Source organism: Prinia subflava, chromosome 3 (assembly GCF_021018805.1).
Source record: "Prinia subflava isolate CZ2003 ecotype Zambia chromosome 3, Cam_Psub_1.2, whole genome shotgun sequence".
In the NCBI taxonomy this organism is placed as follows: Eukaryota; Metazoa; Chordata; class Aves; order Passeriformes; family Cisticolidae; genus Prinia; species Prinia subflava.
In genome coordinates this window covers 65994436-66007277 of record NC_086249.1, presented here as the reverse complement: position 1 = coordinate 66007277, position 12842 = coordinate 65994436, and the positions used below count along the sequence as shown (strand labels likewise).

At 39.0% G+C, this 12842-nt stretch overlaps 1 protein-coding gene across 1 annotated transcript in view; it reads right to left on the bottom strand.

Annotated features, from left to right (window-relative positions):
• Nucleotides 1-12842, bottom strand: part of GPC6 (glypican 6) — a 727192-nt gene that overhangs the window by 189176 nt on the left and 525174 nt on the right. The window contains exon 4 of the mRNA XM_063392301.1: nucleotides 8166-8331. Coding sequence (XP_063248371.1) covers nucleotides 8166-8331 — 166 coding nt within the window. The remainder of the gene's footprint in view (nucleotides 1-8165; nucleotides 8332-12842) is intronic.

Below are 12842 nucleotides of genomic sequence, written 5' to 3'. Positions count from 1 at the left end.
TCCCTGTGATGTGAAATAATATGAAGGAGTTGGAGATGAGGAATGAAAATGGAACTAAAAAGTCATCATTTGGGTCCAATGGTTTCATTATAAAATCTTTTAAACTTTTAAAGTTTTTGACAATGCTGATCAGTCTTGCTATGTTCAAAAGGAGCTGTAGTATCTAAGTGCTACAGTCAACATAGGGCCTGCTTAAAATGCTGAGTATGTGACTCTCATATCACTTCAAGTTTTGAGAAGCTTTTTCCTGCATATAGAGAAATCATACAGTTCAAGAGAATCATGTTCGTATGCCAAAGGCAGAATTCTAGAACGCCTGAATTTGATCCTGTGTTTGTAGCTGTCATATGACATGATGATGGGTGATGGGAGAGAGAGAGAGAATTCTTAAAGAGAATGGCATAGTTAATCTCCATATGTGATTTCCACAAGACATGTGAAAGCTCACGGTCCCAAGAGGTCTGCTGCTATCATTCAACTAAACATTGCATTTTCAGAAACTCAGAGTCCCTCTTTAGGAGCTGCAGTCTTCAAGAGTCACTCTGAGTGAAGCCATTAGCACCCTTCCAGGATGCACCCCCAAGTAACAATCTGTCAGTGGTGTCACTGGCAAGATCAGGCCAGATGAGTCCCAGCTCTTTTGATCCAGTAGCAGGAGCACAGTCCCCACAGTTCTACAGGAGGGAACCTCTTTCTTCAGTGACACATCCTAAAGCAAACATACAGGGCAATGGATGCTGTGAGTTGCTTGTAAGAATCTATATTGCCCCAGGGGGAGCACAGAGATTTGGCAAGGTAGGTAGAGTTTAAGCAGCAGGCAACTGCTGGTGCTATTTGCATTCTTCCCACAGTCCCACAACTTCACAGGGCTTCTCTCAGGCTGAATTAATTTCCATCTAAGGAACTCGACACCCAGGTTGGCTATCCTTTATACTTCTGAGGTACGAAAAGCAGTGAGAAATAACAAATACTGTTCCCATCTTCTACACATTATTTACCTTACTGAATGGTGATGGCCCCTTTATTTCAGGGGTGCTCCTATGTACTCTAAACCATCAGATCTTGGTATTGTATTTAAATTGTAGGCAGTGATTATATTATTTCTGGAAAACAAGAGGAAAAAATGGGATCATGGAGGTTACTGCTTACCAGAGAATTTAAAAATTATAATACTGCAATCTTTTAATTAGGCGTTGTCAAGTTGAATTTGCTTTTCATTTGTACAATTACATATCTTTAACCTGAACTGACATAATTGTTAACAGATGTTAAGTCTGTGTTTTTAGTAGCACTGCAAATTCCTTCATATTGCTAGCTATGCAGTACGGACACTAATGGGCCTGAAGCACACTAAAGTTTTTTTCATAGAAAAAGATTAGATTTACCTCTGCAAATCTTGTTCTCAACCTCTGAGCAAACACATTTGCAGTTGTATCACATATCACAGTACTCTACTAATTTTCCTTTGTTTTTGTAAAAATAAGCTAAAGTAGGGAAAAATAATTCTGAACAAGGGATCCCATGTTTTCATATGTAATCACAATGTGGCTTCACGCCCTTAGAACCATCCACCAAACCCTGATACTTTAACTAAGGGAATAGGTATTGGTGTATAATAGCTCCTATAGTCTGTACAGAGAAAAGACTTAAAGAAAATATTACTTCTGCAAACTCTGCAGGCACTAAAGTTGTTTCAAGAAGTAAATAGAAAAAATGAAAGGCGTTAGGTTAAGACAATTTTCCCTATTTTCATTCTGATGGTTGGCAAAGGCGGTTTCACGTGAGGTATCATGATAAGTTTGGCTGAGGAAGAGAGCGAGAAAAGATGATTCTAGCGTAAAATTTTAAATACTTTTAAAGCATATAGTAATTGAAAAAAAGGCTTTATATTCTGGGTTTGAGTTTTAGGCTGTCTTGACCATGAATTCTATCTGTTTTTATATGAGCACAAGATGCAAATTATGAACTTCTAGTGTTTTATTCAAGTGTCCATTCTTTGCTCATCAAACCAAAATTGATGAATTTCTGCCAGAAATTCTGAATTTGGAGTAATGGCACCCCAGGGCTGCAGGAATCTTTCCAGTGCCTCTCCATGGAGGAAATAATAGAACTTATTTTTGCTCCCAGAGCCTTTGTGAAAGGCCAACATATATAAAAAATAGTATAATTTCATATAGTGATTAAGGATGAGGGTGGTAGAGAGAAGATGTTCAAGTTCCAGGTAAATAAAGTTGCCAAAAACTCTGATTTAGCTTTTACTTACCGTGATTAAGCCAGAACAAGACTTTTACCTACTGAGCATTACAACAGACTGCCAGCCTTCGGTCTGTACCTTGCAAAGATATATAAAAGGAAAGATGGAGCAGATTCTCCTGGAAACCATGTTGAAACACATGGAAAACAAAGAGGTAATTTGTGACAGCCACTATTGCTCTATAAAGGGAAACTCATGCCTGACAAATTGACAACCTCCCATGACAAGGCTACAGCATTGGTGGGTAGAGCAGAGCAACTGACATCATCTACATGGACTCATGCAAAGTGTTTGACACTGTCCTGCGTGACATCCCTGTCTCCAAACTGGAGAGACATGGGTCTTGTGGATGGACCAATCAGTGGAAAAAGAACTGGCTGGACAGCTGCACGCAGAGTTGTGGTCAATGCCTCATTGCCCACGTTGAGCCCAGTGACGAGTGGTGCCCCTCAGTACTGGGGCTGATACTGCTCCATTTCTTTGTTGGTGACAGGGACGGTGGGTCTGAGTGCCCCCCAGCAAGTTTGCTGATGACACCAAGCTTGCGTGTGTGGCAATGCCAGGCTCACACCACTGTGGTGTGCTGGAGGGAGGGGTGTGCCATCCAGGGGCTCAGAGGGGCCTTGACAAGCCTGAGAAGTGGGTCTGCATGAACTTCACAAAATCCAGCCAGGCCAAGGGCCAGGTTCCGCACCTGGATCATGGCAGTCCCAGACACGCCTACAGGCTGGCTGGAGAGGGGTTGACAGCAGCCCTGCAGAGAAGGACTTGTGTGTGCTGGCTGATGAAAACCTCAACATGAGCCAGTGGAACCCTGGCCTGCATTAAAAGCAGTGTGGCCAGCATGGCAAGGGAGGGGATTCTGCCCCTTAACTCTGCTCTTCTGAGACCCCACCCAGAATGCTGCCTCCAGCTCTGGTGTCCCCAACATAAGGACATGGATGGTTGGAGCAAATCCAGAGGACCATGATGTTCGTAGGAAAACTGGAGCACCTTCCCTGCAGAGACATGCTGAGGTAAGTTGGGGCTGTTCAGCCTGGAGAAAATTGCTTTGAGACCTCTTAAAAATCACAAGAAAATAGTAGAGGATTACTATTACTATTACTATTACTATTACTATTACTATTACTATTACTATTACTATTACTATTATTACTATTATAGACTGATTTTTCTCTGAACCAAAGTGAATCTTGAAGAGACAGTTATTCTTGTAATAAGTCATTAAAAAAATCAAATCAGGGTGGCCTCTGGAAGCATTAAAAGGAAAATGCTTATCCTTGTGCTTGCACATGGAACAGAGAAAGCACAGAGACCTGAGGACTTTTGTAAACAGTAAATGAAGCTGTTTGCATATTTTCACCACTAAAACTTTCACTAAGACTAAGTAGTGTTGGGTAGTTTTCTGAAAATGATGTTGTTGCTCTAAGTGAGACTGCATGGTATACGCTGTCTCAGGAGAACTCCTAAAGTAAGTGTGAGTCATACTGATGGGAAGCAAAAAGGTATTCTTAAAGCACAACAAGAAGAAAGTTAATTAGTAATGCAGAGCAGTTGTAATGACAATAAGAAAAATAATTTTAACACTGGAAGGAGAGTATTTTCCTGAAGCCTTGCAGATACGATTTTCTGCTCTGGTGAAGCCTGGCAGGATGGTGGCAGTAAGAGGTGTCTGGCTCTCAGCTTTGCAGGCCTTGAATCCTGCAGTGTGAACACACTGCATGCTGATCTGCCTTACTACACAGCAGAGCTTGTCAAAGATCAAATACACTCGGAACAAATCCACTGGCTCTCCACTCTAAGCAGGAGGGTGGCTGTGGACATAAACTCTTGGCTCCTTTTCACAGACAGGCAATCTCTGCTACTGCACAATTCTGAAATGTTTTCCACAATCTCCTGCCTACTAAAACATGGTAGTGAGGTGGAGGTGAGTCTGATTTATCATTGAATAATTTGTAGGAAAAAAAAAGGCTTTTAATTTCTGCTATTGTAAATAGCCATGCAGTGTCAAACCTCCATGGATTGCATTTGATACACTACTATACATAGAGGCATTACACTTCATCACTAACAACAGCAACAAAACATTTATCAATTGCTCTAGATTTCCACAAAAAAAGCTCAGATGCAGTAATTGCTATTGGATTACTATCCAACTACCTGGATTTTCACTCTTCTGTTGTGCTGAATAAAGGATTGTCCTATTTGGCCCACAATCTTGCTAGATTTTCAGGTTTAATATCATCTATGTTTTTGTCTCAAGACAGAAGAAACTTAACTCTAATGCTAATTTGTGAAATAAATCCTCCAAAAATCAAATGAGTTATGAGCACTTTGCCATCCTGAACAAGCGATTAGGGCAGCTGTCAGAATGAGATGCACTTGCTTCCATGGAAATAATCTTTTTACACCTGTTGATTCTGAAGATGAATGAGGATACCAAGAGAAAGTATGGTGTCCACTGAAGTGGGCTGATTCCTCAGCTGACATTCTTGCTTGATAAAAAAGGAGTTGAAGGGAAAGAAATGGCCAATTACAGGGAAAGCTAAGGTTAGGGAAAGTCAAAGAATCTCAAGACAGGAACATGGACTTAAATACAGGTCAGTAAAAGAAAGAGTAGTAATAGTATTGCTAAAATTAAATGTCATCCTCTAAAATACAGGGGCTTTATATTTTTGTTAGTGGGAATAATTTTATCCATCTCTTCTGCTCTTGTGACAGAATGAACAGTGGGATGCCTGATTCTTATTGCTGTTAATTGGTATAGCTCCATGGAGAGAAGCATAATTTTTACAATATCTGTTGGGCCATGAGACAGAGAAAATCCCCTTTTCCCCACTCCACAGAATCAGTCAGCTCCTCCCTGAGGCAATCTCCTTCCTCAGCAGTACAGTTCCTCTGCTCATGCTTTTTATCTTGCATTTGCTAATTTTGCTTGAGACAGGTGCAAAGGAGATTATGATGGGTAACTGACAGGCAAAACATCAGAAGCAAGCTTTGCAAAATACACATTTTCAAAGTCAGTTTGATGGGTTTACTTTTAAATACCTCTTAAATATTTTATATAGATACCTGGAAGGAGCATTTTCCTTACAGTTTTATAATTATAATATGGTATTAAAGACTGTCTTCCTTTCTCAGGCAAAATTCTGAGTTGCAGATGATCTGCTAGAATGAGATGTGCTACATTTGGCCTTTATCACGCAATAATATAGGCAACAAAACACAAAAAGCCTATAATAAAATGTTACACAAAAAGGACATGGACTTTAAGGTGACAAAACCAGGAAATATATAAGAAACCATGTGTCATGTTGCTGCAGCTGTTTCACTTCTTACCGATTTTCACAGTATATAAAATCTTGGAAAGCACCAGATGTTTAGGGGAAGTTGTCCCACTCTCCCCAGCTTTGAAAGTAGAGGCAAGATTTATTAGTGCTATATATATGTGATTTCAGTCCTGACTCCTATATTTATAAACTAGGTGAAAGATGTAACACATCCTGTTGTCAAACAGCCCATTTACTTTCCTCTGCTCCTCCTCACATGCAGATCTTGCCTGTTGCTGGACCATTGTTGTAACTACAGAACGATACCAGGACATGCAGTCTAAATCACAGGATTTACTTAGTTACTGACAAATGTATCTGAGAGTTTTCTTCTAGACAAACTTCTGTCAAAACAACCTAGCAATGAACCAAGCAAAACTATTTTGCAAAGCACAGATTATGAGCTAACCAAACTATCTTGTGTATGAATATGCACTAACATTTGGGATTCCTGCCTAGGCAGAGACTGTTAATGCACAAAATTATCTTTTTTTTTTCACTAGTGCATGGTTCCTAGTACTGGAACAGGGATAAAAACTGTTCATGCGTAATTTCCAATCTTTCATAGCTCAGCGGTGCTGTAAAGTGTTGCTGTTCGTTTTAATTCAGTGAGTAGAAGTTTTGTGTTTATCACTAAGGGAATTGCATGTGTTATTAGAAAGCCTCTGACAGCTGTCAGAGACAGAGACAACTTGCCTCATTTCAGTCTTTCATAAAGGAAGGGCCCTCATCTTCAGCGAAGCTGTCAGAGGCCTGAAAAATGGGATAAAACAGAATACCTTTTCCAAACACATGAAAATCTCTCTATCTCCTCTATTTTCTTCCCCATAAAATTACAGAGGGGATGTTGTATAGTTAGAAGAAAGAGGCAGTATGATTTGATGTATTTGTACTGTATACTGCCTTGTCATCACTGACCTGCAGCGATAATTGCACAGTAGCCTGCCTGACATTAATAAATTAGCACTATGTTTTAACATAACATACAACCTTTCATGGAGGTTTTATTTTCTGAGAGCAAGAACAATCAAAAGCAGAGAGACATTGATGAAGACAAAGGCTTTGCAGCAAAGACTCTGAAAGTCTGAATCTGTAAGCATTTCCACACTTTCCAACACATCTCACCATTCAGTGAGAGTCTCAGGACTCTCACTGAATTTAAAGCACCAGGAAAGGAAATCTTCCCTTAACATCTCAAACCCTAACTTCCAGCTTTTGATTTAAACAGGTGCTTGCCTTAATAAAACCCCTGTTGTTTATTTTATTTCAAACATTTTGGGTTTTTTTCTTAAAAGGCTACATTATTTTTTGATCAGAATTAGTGACATTTCAGCACTTGCTTATTATTCAATGACAAGGAAAGTAGCTTTTGCAATATCCTTAATAGGTTAGCATTGTTTCCACATCAGCTTCCACTTAGCTTTCTGATAATGATCAGATTCTCCTTTCTACTCCAGTAATCCCATGGGTATCCCTCCATGCAGCACTGTTTCTGATGTCAACCCCTTCAACCAGTACAAGAGACTAGGAAGGCAAGTGTGTCTGCATCATTTGTTTAATATTGTTGTTTGCATGTTCTTTTTATAGCTCGCTCAATGCTCGTTTTCACTTTTCATACTCTGATTCATTTTTCATCCTGTTTTCTTCTCCCTATCCATCTTGCACTGCTGAGTAAAGCAAAAATCCATTAATGAGTCAGAGTCAAATTTTCAAAGTCACATTGGTCAGTGGGGTTTGAAATTAAGCAGAATGAGTTTCCTTATGTTTTATCTTTCCAAAAATAGAAAATAAATTTCCTTTCTTCAGCTGCAATAAAGGAAATTTTATCCCATTTTTTCCAGCTGCATTTATTTTTCTGAAATTCAGTTTAGACTATGTCTCTCATTAGTGTCTGGGCTAACTAGCTGTTCCATTTCTTCTACATTATCATCAGCCTTGTCTCACTGTCATCCTATCCTATAACCAAAAGCAACTTAAAAGTAATATTTCTTGTTATATGTTACTTTTTTGGGAGGTTTTTTTTTTAGTTGTCAGATTTGGATTTTTTGTGGGTTTTTTTGGTTGGTTGGTTTTTTGATTTGTTTTGCTACAGGATTGTAGCAAATGAGGAATTCATAATTTTTCATATATGTAACTTTTGAAGCTTTTTGACTATGTACTACCAGAATTAAGAACAGCAGCTGTTGTGATTTATGTTAACTGGATGTTATACAATGTTATTATCTTCTCAGCTGGCAAGAGCCTAGTTTTCCGTTGTAATACATACTATTTCTGCCATGTTAAGCTTGTTATCAAACCCTCAACCAAATCTTTCTCAACACTTCACACAGCATGTAATAATTCAGCTCAGGAGCTGTAACATCACACCATTCCTTTGGAAATATGAAATGTGAAACGTTAGGCTTAGGGCAGGGTGAGCAGTCATTTCTTACTGCAAGCCATGAAGTTCAATTAGAAAGTGAGCTGCATCTGCAGTTGCTTCATTCCAAATATTGACCAACAGTGTCTTCTAACCTCACAGAGCCCTGCAGAGATTCGATATCACCACAGTTTCCTTCCACTAATATTTAAACTCTTCTTACCTATGAACAGATTCCACTCAGTATCCAAATCAGCCTGATTTGCTAGGCAGCCCTTCATTACATTGAGGCAATAGTTGTTGCAAGGTTTCACAGTGGGAAGTCCTCTGCAGTAAGGGCAGTACAACATCTTCATTAACGCCCGGATGCACCCTGGGGTGGGACTGACCTGCAGAGTTTAAGGCAGGGAAAGAAAAAGAAAAAGGAGGAAATCAATCTCCTGTTCTGTGAGTTTCGGGATGGCTGAGATGATGCCTCTCAAGCAGTAAGTGCAGAAGGGGCAATTTGTGAGAAGAGCTCAACCCTTAATAACACCCTCCTATAAAACTAATCAATTCCTGCCAATTATCTTCATTTAGCACAGCAGCAGCTTTCAGGAATGTAAAAACCAACTCTCCCCTACTGACAGCAGTGCTTGCCTCCCCAGCCCTCCCACACACCATCTCCTGGAAAAGTGAAGGGAAAACATCCAGGGAATCAGGTGGGTAGCAACTGACTGATCCTAGCATGGAGGATCCTGAGGAGACTTCTCACTCTTCCTATGTAAGCTAGAACTGTCAGTCACACCAGCTCTTCTTTATTAAAACACAGTAAATCCAGGATAATCCTGGCGGTTTCTATAAATTTATTCAGAACTACACGATGACAAAAGGATATCATTCTGTTTTCAGACAAAAATACCCTTATTTCTTCTCAGACAAAATCATAAAGAGATAAGACAGAGGTTTTTTGGGTGGTTTTTGTTTGTTTGTTTGTTTTGTTTTGTTTTGTTTTTTTTGGTATGCTTTCAACATCTCAAGTGACAAAAAGCATTATGGACAATCTAATGCATTTCAATTTTCATATCAGCCTGGCACATGTGAACTTCTCTTCTGTATTTAACTGTCTAATCTCAGACTTTAAAAGTCATATGTACTAGCAAAACATACATTTTATTGCCAGAGTTTCTAACTTGGATTAAAAGTGCACACTAGGTACTACTCACATTAGCATCTTGTCACAGTGCAGTGGAGCACAAGTATCTCATGCTGGAGTGACAATCTAGAGCAATGACAAAGAGCTGCAGGTTCCTCAGTGATTTCAAAATTCCTGGACAGGAGATTGCAAAGAAATGGCACTCCTTTCACTCAACCTGTTGGTTTATGAATAAATGCAACGCTACTGGTATGAATTTGAAGGGATTAAATTATTTTTCCATAACCATGGTAACTTGTGCTGAAAGCATGAATCTAACTCTGCACCTTATATTGGTACAGGCTGAACTGATTGATGTAGTTTGTATTAACAGGATTGTACTAAAACTGTGTTTCTTTTCTTTTTCTCTGGAATCTCTTTCTCCCTTTTTGATGTTAAATCATTGATTTTTAGAGAACTATATAGAACATAGTCTTTACACAGGACATTTTTAAATTAAAATGGTTCTGAGATATAGCACATGCTTCTGAATATGCTCAGAAGGGATTTTTGTTTTAGCTTCCTAGGGAAATGCACTTTACTAGCAGAACACTGATGGTATGTGTGAAGGTATATTTATCCATCCTTTTCCAATAGCTTATGAACCATCAGCCAGTTTCAATCAAATTCAACTGAGCACTTCAGGTCTCAGTACATTAAGATCCTACGTTTTTTCTTTTAAATAGACAGCTGAGAGAAAAAGAGGAGAGAGGCTCTATTATTGCCTTTACTGAGGAAAAGGGTGAAACATGAGGTCAGTTCCTCATTCCTCATATCAAAGAATCCACATTGCAAATTATGTTATGAATGACCCATCGGTTAGAAAAAGCACAAGGGAAAAAAACCTTCCACCTTATTGAACAGCAGAAAATCCAAAGTCAAAAAAATGATGGACTTTATTATTTTCACTGCTCAGAACTATTTTTTAGAGTCACTTATCAATTGCTGTATGCCTCCAAACCTAGGACAGGTAAATTTTTACAAAAAGACTAGCATCAGAGAGGCAAGTAAGCAGAATATATATATCTACAGTCAACATCAGAATCTTCAAATTCACATTGAAATTGCTGCTTAAAGCCAGAGGTATTTCCATCTGGGACTACTGAGAGTTTTATCAGCTGGATTTCCTAATTCTTGAAAAACATATCTTAAAGAAAGAAGACCATCCCTGTCTTTACATTATATATTACCTTTCTTATATTGTCATTATAGAAGGCAAATGCCATCAATATTTATGTGAGTCTTATTTTATAACAAGAGCAATCTGAGAGGAAACTAGCTATCATGCTTTTCTCTGCCAGAGATCCAGATCATGTCCCAGATCTGCTAGGACAGGATCCTAAAGGCCAGTTAGAGTATCTATATACACAGGCCCTGTGAATCTTGAATTCTTGTCACATTGCACAACTGCTTTTACAGACCACTTCTGGTCTCACTCCACTGTGAAGTAATCAGGATAACTTCCAAGCACTCAAAAAGAATGAGCAGGACCCAGGTGTCTTATGTCTTGTCTGAGCGTCTTAATATCTCTCATAAAAAATGGTGGCATCATTAACAGCATTTTACAAGAAAGAAAGGTGTTCTGCTTCTGTTAGGAGTGAAATAACCTGTTTTTTAAGAGAAGAAGCCAAGAGGTGGGTCCAAGCAAAGGGCAGGTGGAGAAAGTTTTTACAGAAGCCTCTGTCATATTATTTATACCTGCATCTGACTTACCTACATCATCTTCTGACAAAGGCTAACACAAGCAGATCCTTGCTGATCAAGCTGGATGCAGCAAAACTTGGTTTCAGAATATGCTACACTGGTGACATAAAATACAAGCATAGACGAATCACTGTGCCTGCTGGCTGACATTCACTTTGCTTACTGCTCCCACCTCCTGCTTCAAGCTGGCCACATCCCACACTACCACATCATATTGGCACTACATCTCCTCTGGGTTCCACTTAGTGTCTGAGTGACTAAAATACACAATTATTTTGAGTGGTTATTTTTCAGCTCAAAGTGTTTGGAATAACAGGAGTCAGTAGTGCAGGCAATGGGAGTAAAAGGAAGCTAAATATAATGTTGTGTGCTTTGAAGTGAGACTGGAGGTTTCATAATGCTTAGACTATACCCTGCTCAGCACTGAAAGACGGCAGGGGGCCACAACAAGACAGATAGCTTCATGCAGGTCTCTGGAGGCAGTGTCTGTCCTGCCAAAAGTGTACTGCATGGAGATACAGAGGAGAAGTCCAAAACATGTGTGAAAAAGGCAAACAATTAAGCTGTGATCTGAGCAAGGGATGAGTCCTGCTGTCAATCCTGCTCCATATTCACCTGTCACCTAGCAGTTCTGATGTACTTTTAGGTATCCAAACCATGGCTCAGGGAAATATTACCAATAGCACATCTACTTTAGAAGTCTACAGGCTAAAAGTTTCATGCTGTATTACAGCTGTTAAGTGCCTTTCTGAACCTAGTCTTCAGTGAGCAGCCAGGTTTCAGTTCTCAGGTGGTTTTTCTGTACCTTTATTTTCAAAGAATGCAGTCAAGTCTTTTTCCTCCTTCAACAGCAGCTGAAGTGTATTTCATGCAAAAATTAATCAAATTTTGCTCTAAGATTCTAAAATCTTGATAAGAACCCAAATATAAAAAATATCCACTTTAGAGTGTGAGTATTTCAGAAAGCTATGAACTCATGAAATCTGGAGATTATCACAGAAATTTGATTTTCAACCACCTTCTTGCTGCTGGATAATGCTATGAAATGCCTTTTGAAAGCCCATTTGTCATTTCCATCCTGAAAAAAACAATAATCAGTCTCTCACACATAAGTACTTTTCTGCAGACCAGTCAAAAAGCAGATATTAATTTCATTCAGAGGTATTTGAAACCTCAAAATCTGCATTTCCTGAGGTGAGCTGTTCCTCATCTCAGGAGTTTTCAATGTTTTTTCTGTAAGCAATATTTGCGGACGGGTACAGCTTGACTTTTTTCTTGTCTTTTCAAACACATTGCAATTGGCTCTGCAATAATCACAGCAGAGAAATTTGCATGGACTTCAAAGTTTAGAAGTAACTGGTTCATACGTAAATCAAATAAATCAGTCAGATCACACTGAATGACATAACTGGGGAAACTGCTATAGAGGAGTCATTAATTATAGCATGCTGTCTCCCTGACTGACTAGGACAGCTTCATTTTAGCATCAGCATACGTGGAATACAGCACATCAGAAAAGTGCCTTTCTGAGCTTTGATTGAGCCTAGTAGCTTCAGGACATGTTACATTACTGCATTTTGTAACATTTTCTGACAGCTTCAGCTTTACCTAAATGCATGTTTTTGCATACATGCAAAACCCCCCAAAAGCAATATTCTTAAGGGCTTCATTACTGAACACTTGTTTTCCCCCTTCAGAAAGTCCAGGAGGAATAATATTTCATCTAGAAGACAGATTTTGCAATGGTGAACTTGCAAATATAAATAATTGAGGAGAGAACTTCTTTGGGTAAAAGCCAGGAAATTTTACTCTTGTAACATTGCATTTGCAGACAGCTTTATGTATTTGACCTGTTTTTATAATCAAAATCCTTGGCTTTGTCAAGTATATGAACATAAATTTTTTTTCTGATGCAAAACATCAGAGAAACTGTTTAAACAACTGGTTACCTTTAGAAGGATTAAATATGTTGAGACACAGTTACTCTTTTATTTACAGGAGATTTCTTACCAAAGTAGTTGG